This window comes from Panthera pardus, unplaced genomic scaffold, assembly GCF_024362965.1.
Source record: "Panthera pardus isolate Hobbes unplaced genomic scaffold, ASM2436296v1 HiC_scaffold_17, whole genome shotgun sequence".
Taxonomy (NCBI): domain Eukaryota; kingdom Metazoa; phylum Chordata; class Mammalia; order Carnivora; family Felidae; genus Panthera; species Panthera pardus.
In genome coordinates this window covers 128,820,239-128,844,947 of record NW_026526732.1, presented here as the reverse complement: position 1 = coordinate 128,844,947, position 24,709 = coordinate 128,820,239, and the positions used below count along the sequence as shown (strand labels likewise).

General features: G+C 44.6%; 1 protein-coding gene across 15 annotated transcripts in view; it reads left to right on the top strand.

The window, feature by feature from the left end:
- The window catches only part of FARS2 (phenylalanyl-tRNA synthetase 2, mitochondrial), a 619,002-nt gene that overhangs the window by 518,453 nt on the left and 75,840 nt on the right, over window positions 1-24,709 (top strand). For 11 of the 15 annotated variants that reach the window (XM_053904930.1, XM_053904933.1, XM_019419839.2 and 8 more), the window contains one exon: window positions 19,259-19,552. The exons of 3 other annotated variants lie outside the window; for them this stretch is intronic. In XM_053904930.1, the coding sequence (XP_053760905.1) occupies window positions 19,259-19,476 (218 nt within the window). In that variant the 3' untranslated portion in view covers window positions 19,477-19,552. Of the gene's footprint in view, window positions 1-19,258; window positions 19,553-24,709 lie in introns of those variants that run through there. One more of the 15 variants, XR_002072565.2, reaches the window with a different exon arrangement.

The following is a 24,709-nucleotide window of genomic DNA, read 5'->3' as shown; positions in this document are numbered from 1 at the left end:
AGAGACATGCTTCCTCCTGGGTCCCGGTTTTTCGTCCGTCCTGACCTGCTGTGGATACATAAGCAGTTAGAGACCCCGAGTGAAGAGGCCAGAGATCTCAGTGACCATCTAGTCCACATGAAGGAAGTGAGACCCAGAGATGTTAGCTGCTTGCTCAGGATTACCTGGGTGGTTAGGGGAAAGACTAACAGCATGGCAAACCAAACTTCCTCACACCCCACATGTTGCTGTTTCCCAGTGCCCCCCACTTCTCTCACCCAGAGCCGTGTCTTAGGAAAGGGGTAGCGGGGTGTCCTGGAGAGGGCCCCGCAGACTCTGCCCCAACTAGCACAGCAGGTGAGGTGGGCAAGTCACACAACCCCTCTGGCTCTCAGTGTCCTTATTGTTCCCATGGGAGTAATGCTATATAAGAGAGTTTTGAGAAGTATGCAAGATAGTATACTCATAGTATATTAGAAAAGTATATTATAGTATATTACAAAAGTACTTAGCACTTTTTAAATAAACGTGCCCAAAACAAAGTAGCAACTCAGCACCCAGAAGTCCCTTGGATCTTGATCTGGGGGCACTGAGATGGAGGGAAAGAGAGAAGGGCAGAGAGAGTACATGTGTTGCATGGAAACATTATGAATCAAAGTCACTTCTGCAAACACTGAAACAAGCAGGTGGCCAGAGGGGTTTCTGCTTTGGACATCAGTTTATTTGGTCAGTAACAAGGAGAAAGGGTGCCCCCTCTGGCATGTTTGCTTGAAGGCCCAGGATTTATCCCTGTAGCTCTATTCCAGCTGTAGAGCTTTCCACTCAGGGTCCACCAACAAGACATTAGATCCCTCTGCAGCACTTCTCCTTGGACACGTGTCTGTTTTGTGAGTTGCTGTTTTGCTTATTGGAATAGAGATGAAGGTGAATGAGGTCTTTTAATGAACTGTAAAAATAATTGGCTGTGGCACAGAGCTGTCAATAATCCAGGCCCTTTCTTTTGCCACACCCCCCATGTTAACATGCATGCAGATTTCATGGCTTTGTCCTGTATGTTGAAAAGAGAGCAGCAGATCTGTCTTTTCTCTCCGCTCTATTTTGATTTTTCCTGTGGCCAGAGGTAACTGCAGAAAGTGGTTTTAAAAAACAAAACCAGGGCACCTGGGCAGCTTAGTCGGTTAAGCATCTGATTTCAGCTCAGTTCATGATCTCACCATTCGTGAGGTTGAGCCCTGCATCGGGCTCTGTGCTGACAGCTCAGACCCTGGAGCCCACTTTGGATTCTGTGTCTCCCTCTCTCTCTGCCCCTCCCCCACTCACGCTCTGTCTCTTTCTCTCAAAAATAAACATTAAAAAGAAATTTTTTTTTATAAACAAAACCAACCAGGATGTATCTTCCAAATCAAGTACAGTCAACAACACAGTGTTTCTGAGAAAGACTTGCCAGCCGCTTCCCTACAGTTTTAATTCAGCCAGCACCAGGGTGATGCTATCAGAGGACCTGCTTAGATGTCATGCAGTCAGAGGTGCTCAAAGACCAGAAGTAGTGTGGTGGAGAGTGTATAGTACTTAGCACCTGGTGCCTGATAAATTTCTGTTGATATTAATACTCTTGTTCATTTTTCTTTTTTCTGAAAAATATGGGGACACATCACTTTTTTGTGAACCTAAATAAATGTATGTACTGTTCATTAAACTAATTAGCAATGGTCATGATGCTAATACTAATTATATACTGACTGCTATCTCTTACTATTTATTTTGTGCCAGGCACTGTGTTTGGATCTCCATGCACATATCTATAAAGTATGTTATTAGCCCCACTTTTACAGAGATTCAGCAACTTTCCAGAAAGAAATCACACCTAGCATGTGCTGAAAGCCGGTGTATGTGACCAGAGCGGGAGCCCTCAGTTATGCCGTGTGGCTTCACAGTGCGTTTCTGCAAGTAGTTGGCTTCTGTGGGAGGCCTAGGACTGAGGGTAATGCCCAGAGCAGGAGATTGGCTTTCCTGAGAGCTTACTCCAAGTTGAAGCAATTCTGGGAATACCATCTAAGAGGGGGACTATCCCTGAAAACTGGGACATCGCAGACCTAGCTTTCACCTGGTTGTGATCTAAGCCATCATATTATTGTTGCTGGCTTCTCACATCCACTTTCTTTTTGAATTCAGTTTCCTTCCTAAAGTATACTTTCTGTAGGTCTTTCATGAAGGTATTGAGTGGTAAACTTTCTCATCATGTTCCACTTTGTGTGAGAGTGTTTTTATTTTGCCATTATTCTAGAATAATAGCTTAGCTGAGTACAATTAATAGGAGTTGACATTTTGTTGGTATTATTCCATTACCTCCTGACCCCTTCGTAGCTATTGAGAAGTCGCCTATTTCTTTCACTGTTCTTTTGTAAATTCTGTATTTTTCCTCTCTAGTTGTTTCCAAGGTCATCTCATTGTCTTAGGTGTTCTGCATGTGTCTGATGTAGACTTTCCTTTTATCCCATTCAGAATTTACTGTGCTTCCAGAGTGTGAGGATTTCATCAATTCTGGAAGTCTCTTGCTGTTATCTTTTCAGATATTGCCTCTCCTTCTTCTCTCTATATTCTTCTGGCACTCGTATTCTATCCTATGTTTCTTACCCTCTCTCCTGTCTTCCATTTCTGTACTTCTTTCTCTCTACTGCATTCTAAGCAGCTCCTCAGATCTGTCTTCCAGGTTACTAATTCTTCATTCAGCTGTGTCTAATCTGTTGTTTTAACCTTTCCACCCATTTTCAAATTATAACTGTGTTTTTATTTCTCTACATTTTTATGTAGGTCTATTTCAGACCTGCTATTCTCTTTTCATAATGTTCTTTCATATGGTTATTTTAAGTCTTTAAGTATTTGGGGCATTTTTAAATGTTTGAATCCATTTTTAAGCATTTTAAACACTTTTTAGGTTGTTCTTATATCTGAAATTCTTGGGGGTACTGATCCTTCTGCGTTTTTTATCTAATGACTCGGGCATATAATGGGTTATTTCCTCATGTGTTCTGTAATTTTTGACTATGAGGTTATGTTCCTTGGAGCTTTTCCTGGAGTGATCCCATGTAGCTAACCTTCTCTCCAGAGCTGCTCTTCATGTTCTTCTGCCAGGCATCCTGGGGTTAGCACCATTTCAGGACCAATTTTATGTTGACTTCTCAGCTTGAGGATCTAAGGCACTGTATATTTTGGATCCAAAAGCCTCTTGTGACACAGGCCTGGGATTTTGATTCTCAGGGTAGACTCCTTTGCATTGTTCTCAGAATCTAGGCAGAGACAAAATTGTTTTGCCCCTCTTTGTGCCAAGCGTATATTTTTTCTTAGTCTACTGTTTTATTAAGGATGCAGTCCTTTAGGGTACCAGCTTTGTGCAGGAATCCAGCTGCTTACCTAGTTCCAACTCCTTGCTTCATGTGGACCAAAGACTTCACCCCTATTCCCAGGTGGACATCAAAATATAAACTCTAGGTTACAGTAACTGATATTTCTCTCTACTCTAGACAGCTGAAGCATTAGGGAGATTTTCCCTTGCTTTCATGTTATCTATTTAGCTATTTTTTTAAAGCCAATGTTCTTATATGTTATTCAACACATCTGGGAGTATATAGCAGTAGGATTTTTATTTTATTCTGTCATCATTCTGGAACCTTCCTCCTTCACTGCTTTCTTATTCTGAGCTAATTGTCATGCATGGAAGAGACAGACATACTCTTTGGTCACCTGTCCCAGCAATCTGTCCAAAGCACACACTGCCCAACTCTGCACACTCAGTCCTTTGCCCAGAAAAAAAAAAAGAAATCAGCATGAAGTAAGGGAACCTAAAGATGTTGGACCACACTAGTTGTTTCTTCAAGGCATGACAGTGTGTCACATTGCCCCATGAGCCCACAATTGAGGTGTCTTGATACTTTGCCCTTGAAATTAACCCATGGGCACTCATCAAATCTTGCCGAATTATTTATAATGGATAGAATTCAACTTAGGAAGACTGATTATGTGTCTCTCCAGTATACCAGAAATATAAGCTTGGTAACATTATTTTGAAGTAAGAAAATATTTATTTTCACTGAATTTGAAAACAAACAACTGTAATTCAATAATATTTTGAAATGGCTTATTGACTTTGACTCTTATTTTATTAGTAGCTTTTTTCCAAGTTGCTGACAATGCTTTACTCACATGACTTCAGTTTTTTCCTAACTGAGGGACTAGTCAGGAGCAAATAGCATTGCTTCTGTCTTATTGAGACCTGAAGAGGTCAATGGATTTATCCAAGTAGGAAAGATATCTGGACCCCCCAAAAAGCTGTGTTGTACTGACCCCCCCTCCCTTGCCTGAAGCAAAATTGTTTTTTCATGGAAGTACATTTTAGGACTATTCCCTCAAGTTTCATCAAGGAAACAGCCTGATGAAACTCAGCTACTGCCTTGAAATAGTGATATGGTTGAGACATTGGCCACTAATATCAGACAATATTCCCAGCCCAGGATTAAAAGCATAGCTTTGGAGGCCTTTGGACACCCAAATTATAATCCTGCGTCTGTTACCTACTATTTGAGCGACCTGGGCAAGTCACTTTTAACCTCTCTGAGCTATAGTTTTCTTGTCTGAAAAATAGGAGAAATAATTCCCATTATGATAGGACTGGCTAAGAATTAAATGAGGTAATGCATGTAGACATACTTAGTGATCCATAAATCATAGTCGTTATTAATTTGAAGTTCCCTGTGTGGAGCCCCACCTGAGAAATTTCTTTTAGAGTATTATGTTGGGGTAAATTTTGCTTTCTTAAAGAAGTGTGGTCTTTTCTCCTCTCAGACAGTACAAACCATGGAATTGATAAGGCTTTCTTTTCATTTTGTTTGCACATTCTAAAAACAAGTGTATTGTCTCCACTAGTTTAACTCACAACCTGCAGATCTGGGTTCTGTGTTCTCTAGGTTTGACTGTGTCTTCATCAGTCTCATACTCTCCCTTATTCTGGCATGTTTGTTTTTATTTTTTTGTTGTTGTTTTATTTTTTTTCCTCCACATTTTCTATTAATGATGAGAATAAAGTGAAACATTATGGTGAGTGGCACTGAGTACATAATAGATCATTCTTCCCTTTAAAATATTTTTTTTTCTTGTTTCACCCTTTCTTTATACTTCCTCCACTTTCTCTGCTAAGTAATATTTACTAAGGAATATCTTTTTTCCTCTTTTGTGACAAAGTCCTAGTCCTGTTTCTGAAAGCATCCTGTAATTTTATTGGTTACTGTGATATCCCTGTTTAAAAGTTGCTAATGGTGACATTAACAGGCTGAACAGTGTGCCTAGGACAAAAAGATGAGCAGACCTGCTCAAGAAGGAAGCAAGTCCCCACATATTCTAGCTGTGACCCTCACTAAGCCCCTTCATCTTCCTGGGCCCATTCCTGGCTCTGCAGAAGGAAGTGACAGTGTCTGCCTGTCAGGATTGCCACGTAGATCTCAACCAATAAGATTGTGTGGGTCCAAGGCTTTGGAAGCTGCATCACTTTATAATTAACTTTTCTTACTGTTGCTACTATGATTAGTAACAAAGTATCTTCAATTTTACAAAGACTATGTGATGGCAAAGCCCAGAGCTTTCTTTAATTTTATCGATATGTGGAATTTAAGTACTGTTTTCATATAGATGTTACCGGTTTCTGTCAGTGTGGTTTCCTCATGTTAGCTTTCCGGGGGAATAGATGGTCTGAGATAGTTGTGTCTTTCTCTAGATGGTAAAAATAGATCCATTAGGAACATCCATGACTGTGGTATGACTATAATGTAGTACACCCAGCCAGTCCAGCAGCTTGACTTCAAGTAACACTAACCTGCCAAGTGGTCTGTGTTAAAGGCTATATGATGCTGTTTTGTTCTCCAAAGTTGTTTGGAACTCTTTTTTTTTTTTTTTTTTTTTTTTTTTTAGGAATTTTTATAGGAAAAGCCGTAGGCCATATCAGAAAATGTATCTTGTTTACTATATCACTGTGCTTTCTTTTAACACGAAATATTCAATTAGATTACCGTTTCTCCCCAAGTTTAGCACTAAATATTGTTTGGCCATTTGCAGGGATGAAATTTCCCTTTTATTATGGTATATTTAAATAGTCACTTGTTTGCAAAGCACTTTAAAAACCTACTATTTGTAACACTGTAAGACAGCTGTAATCCCTTCTATAAAATAGGGAAACTGAGGCTCAGAGCTGTTAAAGGACCTGTTAAGTCACTTGTCTTAGTGATAAGCTTTCAGATAAGAATCCAGGTTTCTAACTTCTGCAGCCTATCTGCTCTCTGCTGTGTCTTCCTGAATTTATACTGAATGGAAGCAAAGATTTCTCTTTATATAGAAGAATATGTTCCCCCAAATGAGCTTCAATTGTATTGTAAGCAAATTTCACTGTGATTTGTAAATTTTGAGATGAGTTCAGGCAAACCATTCATTGCCTCTCTGAGTTTTGCTTCTTATTGTAGAATCTGGGATGTTTTGTTTTTTAAGTTTATTTATTTATTTTTGAGTGAGAGGTAGTGGAGGAGGGGCAGAGAGACATGGGGGGAGAGAATCCCAGGCAGGCTCTGAACTATCAGTGCAGAGCCCAATGCAGGGCTCAAACTCAAAACCCATGAGATTATGACCTGAGCTGAAGTCAGACACTTAACCAACTGAGCCATTCATGTGCCCCTGGGGTGGTTTTTAAATTGCCCTCCTTGGAGCTTTGGGGATTCTGATGAGCCTCTGGGGAAGGAGGCTGCTGTGGGCAGGAAGCAGAGGCCGAGTGCATGAGATCCTCAAGCCCACTTTAACTAAAGTAGCTTTGCTTTAAGCTGTACTCTATATACCATGTAATTATAGGGAACAAAATTGAAGGGCATCACATGGGAGAGAGATTGGGGTTCTGTTGCTTAAGAAAAAAGGCCTGAACTATGGGACTCTCAGATGATGGTGCTCATAGTAATGAACCTGGACTGAGCCCATGAAGGCTTCATCTGCATTACATGCAGGATTGTTTTCTCCATGTTATCATGAAAACTGAGACTTGGAGAAGGTCAGAAATCTGACCGAGATCACATAGCTCAGAGGAGGAGCAGTTAGGATCTGAACTCAGACCATAGGGCCTGTATACTTGTCAGCCCCTCTACCAGAAACTCCTCTGATCACCACCCCTCACCTTCATTCTCCTGGTTAGTTCCTACCCTCCGTAGGATCTCAGCTCACTAACACTTGCACAAGGAACCTTCTCTGACCCACCCATCTGAGTCAATTGCCCTTTTTTGTAGCCTCACATACCTCTTCTTCAAACCCAGTAGTGTAGTTGCGATTTACATTTCTTCATAATTCTTTGATTAATGCCTGTGTCTTATGCTAGACTGTGAGCTTCATGAGGTCAGGTTTGTTTTGTTTTGTTTTTTGTTCCATCATTTGGTCCTCAATACTTGGCAGAATACATGACATATATTGGATATTCCCTTCATCTGTTGGATGGATAAATGAAATGGATGGATGGATGGATGGATGGATGGATGGATGGATGGATGGGTAGGCAGATGCATAGACAGACAGACATTTAACCTTAGAGACAGTGATGTTAAACATTACATGTGCTGCCTCCAACTCTGACTATCAGTGATCCTAGGAGTCCCTCACTAGGGCTGTCATGGAGCAGAACTGAGGACCAATGAGGACAAACATAGGAAGCACTTGTCAGCTCATTGTAAAGGGGATCTTGCTCTCAGCCTGTGCTGGGGAAGCCTGGAATGGTCTGCCCCAGAAGTACACCAACATAAGGCTTTATAGAAAGAGCTCAATCATGGGCCAGAAAATCTTTAAGGCCTATATGTCTTGGATTCTATGATTCCATAAAATATGTTGCTTGTACAATGAATCCTTAATCAAGATATCACTGCTATATTCCAGCCTAGAATGCGATGAATAGTGGGAGCTCATCCTGCCAACCAAGTCTCTATTTTGTCATTCTCTCCCTCAATCTTCCACTCACTATTTGTCAAGAGATGGTGCTATTAATTAGACTGAGAGAGTCCCTCCTCAAAAACATTTGCAAAATAACCATAAGTCATTTGAAATGTATATAAATTTCTCTTTCCTAATACTTCCTTCATAATTATCTAGACACTGAGTCTTTCTTAAAGCAATCAGCACATTTGATCCATTACTTGCTAAAGAAATATAAGTTATACAACATAACACAATTATGGGTAATTCTACTCATAATAATGGGATTGAGGATAGATCTATAGGATATTCCTTGGTTGGGTGGTTATTAATATCAGATCAGGGGGCACCTGGGTAACTCAGTCAGTTGTGTGTCCAACTCTTGATTTCGGCTCAGGCTGTGATCCCAGAGTCATGGGATTGAGCCCTGCATTGGACTCTGTACTGAGCATGGAGCCTACTTAAGATACTCTCTTTCTCTTTCTCCCGCTCCCCACCCTCCTGCCCCCCACCCCTCTCCCCTGCTCACACTATCTCTCCCTTAAAAAAATTTTTTTTACCAGATTGGTGACATAATATACCATAATATCTGAGTAATCCTCTGTTGTTTGTGGGGAGTGAGACCTGAAGTTCACTGAGGACCAGACTCTAGATGCAATAAAACTGTCCAGAGCAGTTATAAGATACTGTAGAGACAAGATCCTGGACTCTGTTGTTTGGTTGATTGCTTAATGATGGATTTTTGTTTGAGGCTTCTTAGGAACATAAGAACCTCCTCTATAATCTCTACCCACCCTGCAGCCTCCTACCCTACCAGTTCTGTACTGTCTACACCCAGACCAGCCACTCTGAACTACTCACGTCTCCTCAACCTGTCCATTGCATGTTCATGATTCTGTCTGTGCCTTTGCAGAAATGACCCTTCCCTCTTACAGGGTCAATCACTTCCTGTACATGCTGTGACCAAAGCTGGCGTCCTGCTGTGGTTGTATACAGCCCTCTCCCAGCAAGCAGATCGTGCATCCTCTGGATACCTCTTCACTGGACCATTTATACCTGTAACATACACTCACCAACTCAGCGTTGAAATGGAAGAGGCAAAAAGATATAAGGAATGCCCCTCAGCCAGTCCTTGTGTCATTTTGCCAGCTAGATGCACCCCTTGACCTTCACCTGCAAAAATCCTAATCATACTTTAAGATCTAAATCTAATCTCTTCTCCCCTGCTAATGTTTCTCAGTACTAAGTTATTTACAATCTATGTCGTTCATTTAACATTTAGTGTGAACTGCTTTGTCCTGTTGGTATCCTTTCATATATAAATGTCTTAAGCCCCAAGTAGATGGTTATCTAGCCAGTCCTTCTTTATATTATTTTGGGATACTTGTTCCCCCTCACACCACCACTGAGCTGTGCACAGAACAGCCACTCTGTGAATATTTGTGTGTTGATCAAGCAACTCGTATCTTGTATCTTCCACAATGTCTGCCTCATCACAGGATAAATAATTGCTAATCAATTGATTGAGTTGGAAATGTAGCACTTCACCCACCACAAATCTTCTGTTTTGTAACGTGAGTCATCCACCAAAGTGTCAACACGTTTGGGAAGCTGCCATGTAACAGTAGAAGAGTTAAAGTTAGCTCTGTTGACTCTGGCTTGGCAGACGAAGCCAGGGAGAAAAATAAAACCTCTTCCAAATTTTCCATGCAACCAAAAAGCACAGAGCTTTGGAAATCTGTGCAAAATGAACCATTACTCCAAGTTTGTTAGAAATGTATGAGGATAACTTGGAAGATCATGGAATCATGGAAAAGAATTGTTCAAGTATGGTTAAATTCTCTGTTATAGCATTACGAGCAGGGCATCGTAAAAATTCATTTGTATGAAATGCAGGGCAGCTTAGGAGACAGGTTAATGAAGTCAAAGTGAGCCATCTGGGGAGGACGGGAAGCAGTCACGTCATACCCTCCAACAGTCTGCCACATGGGTGTCAGTGATCTGGTCGGGTTTTCGTTGTTGTCTTTTGTTTGTTTGTTCTAAATATAAATGTGAGTTGCCAACCTCCATTCCTAGTTATAGTCAACTAGGTTATCTGGGCCAACTCTCCTCGTCAATTTTTTTTTTATTTTAATAAAATATACATAACGTAAAATTTACCATGTTCACCACTTTTAAATGTATGGTTCTGTGGCATTAAGTACCTTCATACTGTTTTGCAGCCATCACGCCATCTGCCGCCAGGTCTTTTTCATCTTCCCAGACCGAAACTCTGTCCCCATTAAACACTAACTCCCCCTCCTCCCTTTCCCCAGCCCTTCGCAACCACCCTTCTACTTTCTGCCTCTGACTTCACTACTCTAGGAACTTCGTATAAGTGGACTTACATGTTTGACCTTATGTGTCTGGCTTATTTCACCTGATATAATGCCCCCAAGTTTCTTCTGTGTTGTAGTATGTATCATATTAGGGATCCGTTTTTACAAATGAGAAGTAGAAACTCTGATAATTCATCTAAGGTCACTTTCTGTGTGGCCCAAAGTAGAGGCTATTTAATACTTAGGTACATAATTAATAATACTAATTGTTAACTATAAGCCTGAACTATGCTAAACACCTAACATATATTATTTTCATGCAGTTTCTTCAAAAAACCCTATGAGTTCATTATCTGTGTCTTAGAATGAGAACCTAGATCAGAAATGAAGAACTGGCCCAAGGTTAAGGTCCTCTAGCTAGGCCCTCGTGGCACTGGCTAGTCTAGATCTTGTGCCCCTCCATAAGAGATTCTATTAGATGATTTCCCCAAAACAATTTTCATATGTATATACATGCATGTGGGGGGCAGGAACATGGGCCATGCTCCCCAGGAGGCGAGAGCATGAACACTGTCCCTCCTGAGGAGCTTAGCATGAGACACTCATTGGGAAGTACCAGGAGAAGTTACAGGGATTGATGGAAATAAAACCCTGGGGGTGTTTGGAAACTTCCCTGAGGACTTGACAAGTGTTTGATGTGAAAAAGCATTTCTTGCCTGCAAAACGTGCGTCTCTGAGGAGCTCTTAAGTTGCCACCACGCAAGATGACTGGGAACTGGGGAGGGGGGCGGGGGAGGCAGGTTTGAAAGTAGCTCTACTCAAGCTGCACCCAGCAAGTTCCTTTTTCCCTGGCTCTGACTCTCCCTCCATCAAGGCCTGGATTGGAGTTGTCTTTCCCAAGGCAGTAACTGTCAGAGGCACCATCTGGTTTGGTTTCTTGTGACTGACTCCCAGGAACAGAAATCCCTCTGGGAAGAAATCGTAACCACAGCAGTGGCAGTGACAGGCACTGCTGATGCTGGCTAGCTAGGAACTGGGGTGGGGAGGTACCTCACTTAGAACGGCCCACCAGGGAGCGTTGAGCCTACAACCTACCATTCTGAGAATAAGAAAAGCAGACCTCTTAGTTCTGGAAAGTGTGGGGGTAAGGGATGCAGGGCTAGAAAAGCGTAGTTGATGGAGAGGGGCTGTAAGTTGTCCAGAGTGTCTGTTATAAGTCGAGGTCCACCTTCTACAAGAAGACTTTCTCAGTGGGCTCTACCAAGCCGTAATCCAACCTCATGAAGCCAATTCCCTTCCTTCTTGCTTTGATCATGAATATTACTAATGCATCTTGTGTTCATGCATTAGCCTGTCAAGAAATTGCCCGCCAGATCAGGGCCCCTTTCTCTTTCATTCCATGCAGCTTGCAAATGCTGCTTGCTGGCTGGCTGGCTCCTTTCCTCTGCATGTGCATTTGCTTTAGAAACTTTTCTGTCCTCTGAAGTAACTGGTGGACTGTTAGAGCTGGAAGGGGGCCTCGAGCCCATTCAGTCCAGCCATCTCACTGGGGAGGCCACACAGATGTTGCTGGGGCTTGGACTAGGACCCGGGTCTCCTGCCTCCCACGCCTATATTCTTTCTTTACATTAAACCAGTGATATCTCTTTCAGAGAAAACCCCAGAGCAGTTCATTAGGAAAGTGATATAGAATCACTGTATGCTGTCTTATAATCAGATTTTATTTTCTCCTCTTTTTTAGTGTATATACATATACTACATATATACTATATATAGTATATTATATATTTTTATGAAATATGTATGTATATATGAAATATTGTATATATTTATATATGAAATATATTTCATATATATATTTCATATATACATATATATATGAAAGGTAGAGAAGAAAAAATAATTTACTTAATTTCCAGATGACTTATTTAAATGGTGCCTGATTCTGAGTGATAATTCATCACTCTCCCTGACCTGTCCTCCTCACTGAACTTTCCCAGCCACAGCTAACCAATGTGCTCATGCTACCCTTGGCCACAGGTCAGATTCCAGGCCCACAAAAGGAGATTTCAAAGAAGGATGTAAGAAATACAGGTCGTCCTCCCCGTAGTGCCGTTACTCTCCTGATGCATCCTGGGAATAGGAGAAGGAGATGGGACAGACTAGGGGTTGAGCTCTCAGGGCAGCAGCCTCCATCCTAGCAGGCTCCAGACATGCCCTACTCAGCCGGCACAACCCCAGGAGTAGGGTGGTGACCCTCACTTCACAAGGGGTTAAGTAAACTGCCCCAAGTCACACAGAAAGCAACGGGCAGAGTAGGGACTACAACTCAGGTCTCTAGGTGCAAATTCTGGGCTCCTCTGCATTCCACCAGGCCCCTTTTCATTCTGTATTTTCAGGAGCAGCCTTGAACAGATACTTCCTTCCATTCTCCTTTTCCCATCATCCTGTTCCCTTGCCTGAGCCAACCCCCACCCCCACCCGGTGAAAGCACTCTGCACCCTCCTGATGGTGCGCGGGACATTGCCTTGTGGGGCTTCCCACTGACCTTCTGCATGATACATGCAGGAGACACGTTAAAAGTGAACAGGGGAATCCCTGTTTTCTTTACTCAGAAAATGGAACCCACCCCATGGCAGCACCTGGGGCAGGAATTTAGAAAAAGACAGTGACCTGAGTAGAAGAGAGTATACATAACCTACACCCATATCCTCTGTGCTGTGTATAGGACAAGAGAGATACGCATTATACATGTGACATCGCACATAACCCATGATACTGGAAACAGGGAAACATCAGGTAGTTGTGTATCCTCAGAAGTGAATGAAAGGATCCAGTGTGAGTCTGACCCGTGTGACAGACCAAATGGACATTATTGTGTTGAGTAGTCCCAGCACGCATAGGTGGCATCTGCAGTAACTGCTGGTGGTAAACGATCTACTCCAGGATGTGTCCAGTGGCCAAGAACATGAAGTAGCTGCTCTTGTCACAGATGGAAAAGCCAACCACTGTGGGTGTTGCAGGAGCTGAGCTTTGGCTGCATCCCATGGAAGGGTTTTATTTCACATTTGGAACCTGTCTAGTTGCCAGAGTAAACCAAGTGGTTGTGTAATAGAAGTAATCCAACCCTCGCTAGCACTCAGACCCCTTATCCCTTCTTTCCAGCGATGCTTGGTTAGCCCCACGTTCTTTCAGAGTCTATTGCTGGCACCCTGGGAACTGGAGCACAGCCAGTCACCTAGCAGTACTTTTGATACTTGTTAATTTTATCACTTATTTGGTCAGGAAGAAAAGAAAGAGCTAGGGCAGGATTCCTCTTAAACATGTCTGATTTCAACACTCCTCTACTAATCCAGACTCGATCATGCGCAGCACCCAAACATCCCCTTCCATAGGTTTAAGGTTAGTGCTTCGGGAGAAGGAGGCCTGAAAATACAGCCTCCCTGCCCACAGGTACGCCCACCATGCAGCCCAGCGCTGCCACCTGCCCACAGGGGGCTGCCCCTCAGTTCCTGGGAGGGGGGCGGGCAGCCGGACACATAGGACAGCAGAGTTCGGTGCACCTTGGCAATCACACCGGAGCAGGGAACAGGACCCAAGGAGAAGTAAGTTTCAGAAAAAGTTCTGAGCCATGTTTCCAGCTTCATGAGCCAGGTTGGATCTCTGAGAATGAGAACTGAAGGGAGGCCAGGTAGGAAAACACAAAAGGTGGGAGGCTGGTTAGAGCAGCGAACCACAGCATCGTTCAGCTCCTCTGTGCGCGGGCAAGCATGGGCCGTCCTGTGTCCTTTTTCTCACCAGAGGTAAGCCCCTGAGTAGGCAGGATGATCTGGATCCCTTTCACAGGCCCTGGAGAGCCCAGCCTCGTGTTACATGAGTAGTCCCACATAGATGCTCACGGGGAAGCACCAGAGGAAAGAGTCATTTGCTGAAGGAGGATGTGAGGTGGGAGTGCCGCATGGCTGATTTCAATGCAGCACCAGCCCCATCACGGAGATAAGGGGAACAGTCCTCCACTCGGGCTCCTCCCGGGTTCCTGCAGGACCTCTGCAGACCTCTGGTCCCCAGATGTGAACCTGTTGGGTCGGGACTCCCCTCACTCGCTTACCTCTGTCCAGCTCGGTGCCTGGAACGCGCTGTCTGTTCAAGAACTGAATCAGTCCTTGAGTTAGACAAGTGATAAGCCCTTGAAGCTCAAACATTCTCAGGTTCTCAATCCAAAGTCTCTGTTAAAAATCCAAGCTCCAACCAGTGACCAACTCGTTTCCGCCAATATCCTAATGCAGTGAAATTCCAGCACCAAAAGAAATGTTTAGACTCTTCTTCAGACTTACTGTAAGGAAATTTGCCCTCACAAACTCCATAAGGGATTCTCATTTCTTCTGCCTATGACTAGAAGCTGTCAGGTACAGAAGAGAGAATTGTCAATGTAGTCTCTTCTCTCTTTCCGGGAAGGTTTCTTGTCTGAAGGCTGTGCCCACGTGAGTCTGGGGGGAAGGCTTTGGCAGCTTCACTCTGCCCAGCCAACTGTGGGTGGACAGGAGCTGCGACTGCACCCCTCCCCAACCCCCCTTTTATGCTCTCCCTGCAAGCCCTCTTGATTTCCCACCAGCTGTTTGGCTTTGCAACACGCCTTTTAATGGCCCCATAAACAGGAAAGACCTTTTTTTAAATTTTTTTTTATTTTTATTGTTTTTAATTTTATTTTTTATTTTTTAAAATTTACATCCAAATTAGTTAGCATATAGTGAAACAATGATTTCAGGAGTAGATTCCTTAATGCCCCTTACCCATTTAGCCCACGCCCCCCTCCCACAACCCCTCCAGTAACCCTCTGTTTGTTATCCATATTTAAGTCTCTTATGTTTTGTTCCCCTTCCTGTTTTTATATTATTTTTGCCTTCCTTCCCTTACATTCATCTGTTTTGTCTCTTAAAGTCCTCATATGAGTGAAGTCATATGATATTTGTCTTTCTCTAATTTTGCTTAGCATAATACCCTCTAGTTCCATCCACAGAGTTGCAAATGACAAGATTTCAGTCTTTTTGACTGTCAAGTAATACTCCATTGTATATATGGGAAAGACCTCTTAAAAAGCATCCATGTTCCAGGGATTCCCACTCTATGTCACAGTTATGCCTCATGTCTGGCTTGTTAGTCAAAGAGCAGAGCTAGAAAGGAACATGGGCTTACTCCATCTCTTGAATAGAAGGATTAAAGGCAATTCCCTTCTCAGTAGCTTGCAAGCCTTGTCACTTCTTAGGAAAAGTTAGGGTAGAAGGAAGAGGCTGGAGAAGGGAAAAGAAGACAAGGAGGAGTGTGGTGGAGTGCTCAGGCATGGTAGCTAATATTGGGCTCTGAAACCAAACTGCCTAGTTTCCTTGTGTGTATTTGTAATGAGGTGAAAATTAACCATTTTTGGGGCGCCTGAGTGGCTCAGTTGGTTAAGCGTCCGACTTCGGCTCAGGTCATGATCTCATGGTTCGTGGGTTCGAGCCCCATGTCGGGCTCTGTGCTGACAGCTCAGAGCGTGGGGCCTGCTTCGGATTCTGTGTCTCCCTCTCTCTCTGCCCCTCCCCCACTCATGCTCTGCCTCTGTCTCTCAAAAATAAGTAAACATTGAAAATTAACCATTTTTGAAGTGGGCGGGTCATTGGCAGTTAGGACATTCTCGATGTTAGGCAGCCACACTACCTACCTAGTTCCAAAGCATTTTCTTCACCCCAAAAGAAAACCTTGTGCCTAATGTTAACCTTCACACTGCCAGTTATCTTACCAGCAAAAGATGCGCTTATTTGGAAATGACAAGAATTACAATATGGAACAAGCCAGCTACAGCACAATCATAAGCAAATCCAACAAACACAAGTGAAGAATATTATTTTATAGAGAAGGAGGAAGTTGAGAGGGGTTGTTTTGGACAAAAGTTCATTGGAGAGAAGCAGGAGTTCAGGGTGATGGTGGTTTCTCACTGGCTGTGTTGCAGGAGTGGCTGATCTCCTGTAGGAGATGCAGTGTCATCCTTCCCTGTTGGGACCTGTAATTGACAATTGCTTCCTGTTGAGACTATTCTGTTGAGGTCTGTAACTGACACTTCCGTTGGAGTCTGTAGTTGACAATTCTTCTTGTAATTGACATTGAGTGGAAGGGCTCTCCCTTGTAGGCTCCCCTTCTAGCATCCCAGTCCCCTTTATTAATTTTCACACCATTAAGCGGTTTCTACCTGTACCTCCTTCCCCCACCCTCTGGCAACCGCCAGTCTGCTTTCTATCATGTGGATTTCCCTATTCTGGATATATCATGTGAATGAAATCATGCAGTATGTGATCTGCTGTGTCTAGCTTCTTTCACTTAGCATGTTTTGGGGGTTTATCCACATTGCAGCATGTATCATTAATTCATTCCTTCAATGATGAAATAATATTCCGTTGTACAGGTCCACCATATGGCTATACCATATTTTGTTTATCTATTAATCCATTGACGGCCATATCCACTGTTTGGCTATGAAAATTTTCGTACAGGTCTTTGTTTGAATACATGCTTTCAGTTCTTTTGGGTGTATATACCTAGGAGTAGAATGGCTGGCTCATATGGTAATTCCATGTTTAACTCTTTGAGGACCCACCAAGCTGTTTTCCACAGTGGCTGCACGATTGCATTCCCTCCAGATTGCCTGGTTTCAAATCCAGCCCTGCCACTTAGTAGCTGTGTGAACTTGGGCAAGTTATTTTGCTCTCTCTGCCTCAGTTTCCTTATTTTTATAACCAGGACAAGAGTGCTAGGAATTCAGTGGGGTTTTGATGCTTACATGAGTTAATGCCTGCAAAGGGCTTACGGTGGTTCCTGGTACATAAGAAGCACTATATCAACGCTGCTCTCATTGAGTGACAGTGAGGGTCATGGCAGATAAAAGGTTGAGAAGCTTTTTGACCACAAAAAGGCCACATTGGGTGGTATAAAAGAATCAAAAGAGCTCTAATTCAGATACTTGGAGTTGGGCACTGAGGGCATCCCTCCTCTTGAGAAATCCATTGTCTTAACCTGGTCAGTGACGAGCCATGAGACCCTTCAGGTCTGTGACCCTGTAGTTCTTGGGGACAACCCACTCCTCAAGGATGAGGAGACTCATGACCAATTGCCAGCTCCACTGCTTTCAGTCCTCCCAACAAGCAAATGAGGACAGGAGTATGTCCTACCAACTAAAATCTTCAAAAAGAAGTTTCTAGAAAACAAAACTAAATCTTCTTTCTCTCCCCAGTGATGTTAGGAAAAGGCAAAGCTGGTTGATTTTCAGTTGAAGCTACTGAATTATCACCAAATATTCTGCCAAATTTTATTTCTCTCAAATTATAAAATTAATCCATATGTTTATGATTCATTTACACCTCACTCATCAAAATGTTTTATAAAAGCTGTTTGAATCCCGGGAATCCTTCTAGGGGCCTTCTGGGAAGCATATAGAGACAAGTTGATAAATTTTTCCCATTCATCTTTGGTTGGGCATCCCAGCATGCAGAGTGGCCATATTACAAACTCTTCAGCTAAGTAAAAGATGCCTGAGTGAACCAACGAAAGCACATACCAACAGTTGCCACAAGGATACTTTTGCCTCACACTCATATAGTTCTTCATAATTTGCAGAGCCCTGTCCCTTTCTGACTAGGTCTTTGCAACAGATTGGAAAGGTTGATGGTGTAAGTGCTATGCTGTTAATCTCTTTCAATAGAGGAGAAACTGAGACCCAGAAAGGTGTGTCGTGGCCCAGCTGCCACTGACTTGCAGGGGGCCTCTGTCTCCCTCACTGGCACAGGGAATTAGGAAGCTAGTGGAGGTGTCCCCTGCAGTGGGCGTAACTTGACATGGCTGTGCCCCCCACCCGCAGGAAACCATCACACCCTTGCACCATCACCAGGTCACTGACAACCTGGGCCCCCAGATCCTATCACCACACTTGTTCTAGTAAATGTTGGCATCATCTTCAAGCATCTATGATTCCTATGCCCTCCTTCTCACTCCTTAACTAATTTTTCCTCCTCTAGAATCTTCCATCTCTCAGAAACTCAGGATGTTGCAGCCTCCTTCCTTGATGATGTCAAATTGAAAAAAAGGCCTGTCTTCTGCACCTGGGGGAGGCAGTGTGGAGTCTTTCCAGTGGCCACAAGAGGCCCAGTGCCACTGGGCACAGTTGGGCTGTACTTTCACAGTGGAACGCTTCTTAAGGACCCCAGCAGGGCAGGCCTTGCCTTTCCAGCAGCAACGGAAGGCCTGTCCAGTATACCTGAAACACACAGGCACACCTGTGGAGAAGCACGTTCACAGAGCAGCCGCACCAGGAGCTGTGGCTTCACGTGTCTCTGTGAAGACTAAGTTCTGCAAAAGGCCCCCCACTACCTGGAACTCGGAAGCATGTCTGTATGGCACAATTGTCTCTATGCTTTCCATGGCCTGTTAGAGGTGCAAACAGAGTGATACCCCTCAGCCTTTTAGGTGGCTAGAGCCCCCAGAGCCAATCCCGGCCTTGTGACTGCAGTGTGCCTTCCAAATATGTTTTCTGTGACATGAGAAAGGTGGAGGCTTGCTGGCCTTGGCTCCTGACCATCTCTGCTTGGCAGAGTCCCCTGAGGAACCGATAAAAAGCCCAGAAACCCAGAGCCCACATCCCACCTATCCAGGGCTTGGCCCAGGAAAGCAGACTTGTAAGAAACGTCCTGCCCAGGGAACTTGAATGCAGCTAGTTCAGTGGGAACCAGCATTCTTGATTATTCAAGTCAGTGGTGTCCCAACCACCACCTCTCAGGAAGCCTGTAAGAGGTGCAGGCTGTTAGTGATGGTGATGTCTCTGTCATACCATGCCAGTAGGCCCCGGATCCCATCCTATTCTCCTCTGGGGTTGATCTGGTCAGAGCTGGCAACACCGTTCCTACAGGCGGCAGGCACGTCTGTCCCTCACTTACCTGCCTTTCTCTTCCATTCTCCAGGACACACAAGACAAGCCACTGCTACCGAATCACCTACCGCCACATGGAGAGGACCTTGTCCCAGAGAGAGGTCAGGCGTGTCCACCAGGCTGTGCAGGAGGCTGCCGTGCAGCTGCTGGGTGTGGAGGGCAGATTTTGATGGCACTGCTTGGACCAGGCTGCAGCCTCTCGGGACTTCAGGATTTGTGAGGGAGAAAAGGATATTGTTTGTAGGCTGAGGCATCAGTCATGTTTTGATAAATGGGTCAGTTTTAGGACTTTCAGAAAATAAAAGATCACTCTTGAGAGACTGTTGACATAGCATCTGTCTTTTATTTGGGAAAAGAGGAGGGAAATGGAACGATAATATAAGAGTTCCCTCCTATTCCTTTAAGAAATGCTTTGCCCGTTGGCACTTAGTGTGGTTAATTGGTCCCTGGGTTCCATTAAAGTGTAAACACCAGGCATGATTTCTTGCCTGACAGGCTCTTCCACCCATGTAATAAGTGAAGCCACACAAAGGGATATCACAAACTCAAGATACCAGAAGATTGTTTGAATCAGCCTCCGTACTTACTTTCTTCTCTTCATTTTCTCCTTTGCAAAGGGCAGGCTTCAAACAGGGCACTAATGAAATGCCAGGACCCCCCTCAAAAGTGAAGGCAGTCACATGTCTGCATGGGGCAGCGTATTTCTTGCTTTTCATAAACCCGTGGCTCAGAGTCAAGCTCTGGCTTCACTCCCTTCTGGCCCACTGGCGAGAAAAGAAAGGAGCAAGAGGCTGGGAAGCACGCAGGGGCCAGGTCCTTGAATCCCTGCGAGTTTGATTGCCTAACAGGAGGCCTCTGCTTCCGGAGACGACCTTTAAGGAAGAATACGGGGCTTTGATGTTCCCCCCTTTCCATCCCAAGCACTTTGTAGTCTGCCTGCCTCGCTCCTGACCATTTTTAATAATCAGATTCCATCCCTGGCATGATGCTGGAGGCTGATGGACGACCACAAGGGCTGGAATAAATATTTGATGAGGGGTGGCCATTATCGGCTAGCAGCATGGGGGGTGGGCAGCTGCTCTCCAAAGGGGCCTTAATGTCATTTTACAGTGTTATTCATTTGTACTTTTCCTTTGGATTTTCAAGGGAATTAAGGGAGCAGTGCCCCAACTCCTGCACCCATGCATGGCATCAAACTGCTGTCCAGGGTCCTGAGGCCCCCTCGATGCAGTTACTAAAGCGGATAGATCTTGTGTGGAATGCACACCATGATTAGTAATATCTTCTTCAGGAGCGTTTGCCAGCAGACCGTTTCCGACTAGCCTTAGGCTGTGTTTCAGAGAGCCATCTTCTCCCCAAGACCAGTTAGGCATTTATTAATATTCTGTAACAACCCAAGTTAGGTGGATAACACCCAGAAAATCATGGTGCCACCCCATGGCCCACAAATATTTGTCCAATACTGTGCTTGTGCCAAACCTTATACTCGGGCCTGGGGTAGGAGTGACATTCAGGAAGGTTCACAGAGGAGTTTTCTGAATGTTTCCTCTCAATACTCTATAATGTATATCCATTATCTAACATTTTACTAATGAGGTACTAAGGCCTAAAGATGTCACAGGACTAGACCAGGAACAATACCCTCACACTCAGGCCTGCCGCCTCCAAATTAGCACCTTCTGCCTACATAGACATTGGTTGGTGGTCGGGTCTGTGCCTCCCTCCTGCTCCTTGGGCCTCTGTTCTGTTCTAAGAACTCCAGTTGCATGAGCTTGTGCTGACCCCCTCTTTCTAATCTAGTAGGCTGACACTCACACCAAAGCAGACCCGCCCCATCCAGCTCTTGACTTTTTTCATGGTTCCCATAGGAAAATAAGTAATGAGAAAGGAAACAATGGGAAAGGTAATTTAATCCATAAGACGAACAGCACCTTGCAATTCAAAAACAGACAATTCTGTATAACGTAGAGCATGGTGACTAACACCAGCACCGTCACTGTGACCCTCCAGAATGCTCGGTTCCCTCCTTCATAAAATGGGAGTAATAATAACACCTACTACAGAGGTTGATTGTGAGGACCCAATGAGACCTCTCATGTGCTATACTTGGCATAGAACCTGGAACCTAACAAGCCAGCAGTAAATGATACCTGCTCTGATCATGATTCAGGTGGGAAACAGTAGAACCGTGGAATATTGCAACTGGAACAGCTCCTAGGAGCAGCCACATCTGCCCCTAACTGAGTGTCTACACATGAGGACCCTGGAGTCCGGAGGGGCAAGATGGCTTCCCTGAGGGCATAACTAGTTACTGTAGAGCTGTGCCCAGAACTGGGCTTTCTGGAGCCGTTTTCCACAACACCACACTGAGTCAGGCATCCTGAGCATGACTTTACGTGAGAGGCAGGAAGGCTCAGGCTAGGGTTGCAGCCATGTCCTGGAGTTGAAGGCCAAGTATGCTTCAGGCCCATGCATCACTTATCCATGTCAACAGGCCTCTCAAGACGCCAGGCAGCCAGAGGTCAGCAGACACTGGCTACTCTGAAGGTCATGGTGATAAACTCTGTGACCAACTGCAGCTCAAGGGTGGAGCCATTTACCCCTTTGTCCCCTCCTTGCTTTTCCCTCTTCCGGATGAGTGACACCGTGCTGAACTGATTCCCCTGTGCTGTACCCTGTGACTTATCATTCCTGGAACCAGCCAGTCACCACAACACTGGCCCAGTGCTCCCAGCCATTGGCTGGTGGCCCGGTAGTCAAGAAAAGAAAAAGGAAACCCTTCGACACTGGATGTTCTTTTATTTTTTAAATTCATTTTCATGCATCAGAGGAAACGAGTGAACTCAAAGAATTTACGGCAGCCTCCAAATGCCCACACGTGGACTCTACTTACTGAGACACCCCAGTGGGCACATTGTGTCCTCCATTCTCATGCTAGGAGTCTTCCAGTCTTCACAGTGACTACTGTCACTCAGCACTTACAGGCTACGAGCCAGGGCCATCTGCCTCCACCCATCTGTAGGCCACGTAAGTATTTGCCTGGTAGTGGAAGCGTCACATGACAGTGACATTGATGTGGCTGATATCGTGGTGTTTTGGGCACAGTACTCCACCTTCATTCAGCTGTTTAGAGTGGGGACCGCTGTTCTACACAACTGATGGAGCCATGGAGTCATAGAAAGACCAAGTCCAGCCCTCATGGAGTTTATATGCCTCCTCTTATTCAAACCTCACAAGCCCCTAGAGCTGGTCCCATTATCTCCCATTTCCAGGTGCAAGATTAAGGTGCACAGGGAAATGTTACAAAACCAGCAGCACTGGAGAAGGTCCTTCTAACCCCCAGGCCTGTGCTCTTAACATTGCCTCCCACTCCTCCCTGTGCACCTGCCCAGGCACTGAGACAACAGTAGTCAGGGCTGGAGTTCATTCTGGACCACGGAAGAGGTGATGGACCACATAGTGGTGGAGACCTCACCTGCAGGAGCTTCAAGTTTCAGGATAGTGACAGAAGCTACAGACAAGCCACAGGACCTCTCAGTGAGATGCTAGGTCATCTGATGTAGGCTCTGGGGGCCAGCTTTGGGTTCTATGTCAAAACCACTAGAAGCCGCTTTTTATCTTCTGATGCTCAAAACCTTCAATAGATTTATACATGTAGCCATTGCTGCTTCTGGACAGAAAGTCAGATTCAAGGTCACTTTCAGAGTCAAAAAGGTCAGCTCCTGAGTGACAGGGGAGAACCAAAACTGAGCAATCTAGGACCCTGTAAGGGCAATCGGTGCTCCCAGGAAAGTGTCCCAGCACCGGGATAGGGAGGAAATGTGGTTATTCCTGACCTCAGCAATTACTCAAGGTCGTGTTGACTCTGAGATTTCTGGGTGGCTTCTGTACCCAGAAATGCCTTACTGCTTTGAAAGCAGTCAAGAGAAAACAAATTACTGGTACTTTTTTCCTCCCATCCCTGAGCCCTGTGGCCATTCTCAGGAGGGGAGCGGTGCAGGGATGTTCCACTGGGCACAGGGCCAAGCCTGAGGCTGAGACCCAGGTCTAAACCCAGCTCTGCTCCAGGTGGGTCATCTAGCATCCCTAAGGCTTAATTTCCTCCACACTAAAACAAAGGTGGTAATCCCTGCCCTTCTTACTGCAGAGTACGAAATGAATGGCTCAGCAAGCACTAAGAAAGCTGTGCGTAAAACTCTCAAGTATTTCATGTTAACCTCACAACAACTCTGAAAGTAATCACAGTATGTCTGCTTAGGGGTTGAACACATCAAGCCCAAGGCCAGGACCAGGCTTCTCTAGTCAGTGGGTAATAGAGCTAGAATTTAAGGCCATGTGTCCGTAAGACTAAAAAGCCTATGGCCTTCCACCATGCCACATCTGCCACATGTCTGCCACGCACGGAAGAGGGATGAAAACACCATCACAGCACATTGCCCTCTGCAGCCGCAGCAATAAAACAAGGAACTCCCCCCTGTAGCCTTCTCTCTCAAAATGAAGGCTAGGGTGTGTGTGTGTGTGTGTGTGTGTGTGCACGCCTAATGTGGACACAAGCCTCATAGAGGGCTTGGTGTTCTCACCAAGAATCAAACAATGGAGGGGACGCCAGACCACACTGAGTTAACAGCAGAAATCAAGGAGGCCACTTGAGACTGGTTACACAATAAGGATCCATCCAGAAAGAGAATCAGTGTGCTACACCCCAAAGCAGCACTTCCCAGCCCATGTTCCCTGCCACACCCTCAGCTACTGGCCATTCCTGGGCAGGGTGAAGGTGCACCTGGGGCTGTGTACAGGTCATGGCTGGCCAGCCAGACAGCAGCACCTCGTCTTTCCCAGTCAAGAAAGGATTTTGGAAGACAATGTGTGGACTTGCCATTTTACAGGGAAAACTTTAAAGTCTATTTTTAACATCTTTTCACCTATCAAGAGTGAATTATTTGGGGTGTCTGGGTGGGTGGCTCAGTCAATCTTCCAACTCTTGGTTTCGGCTCAGGTCATGATCTCAGGGTTTGTGAGTTTGAGCCCCACATTGGGCTCTGTGCTAACCGTGCAGAGCTTGCTTGGGATTCTCTCTGTCCCTTTCTCTCTGCCCCTCTCTCCCTCGCTCTCTCTGTCTCTCTCAAAACAAATAAACTTTAAAAAAAAATGAATTATTTGAAGTCATCTATACTTTATTATTAATAAGAAATAACTAGGGTGCTGAAGCAACTCCATGGAAAAAAGAAAGTCTTTTCAACAAACGGTTCTGTAACTACTGGTTATCCGCGTAAGAAAGAAAGAAAGAAAAGAATCTTGACCCTACTCCACACTTCACACAAAGAATAATTTGAGATGGAGCATAGAGCTAAATACAAAAGCCATAACTTGTAAGGCTTCAGGAAAAAAACATAAGGGACTATCTTTGTGACCTTGAATAAACAAAGATTTCTTAGCGAGGACACAAAAAAAACTAGTAAAGAAAAAAGTGATAAATTGGACT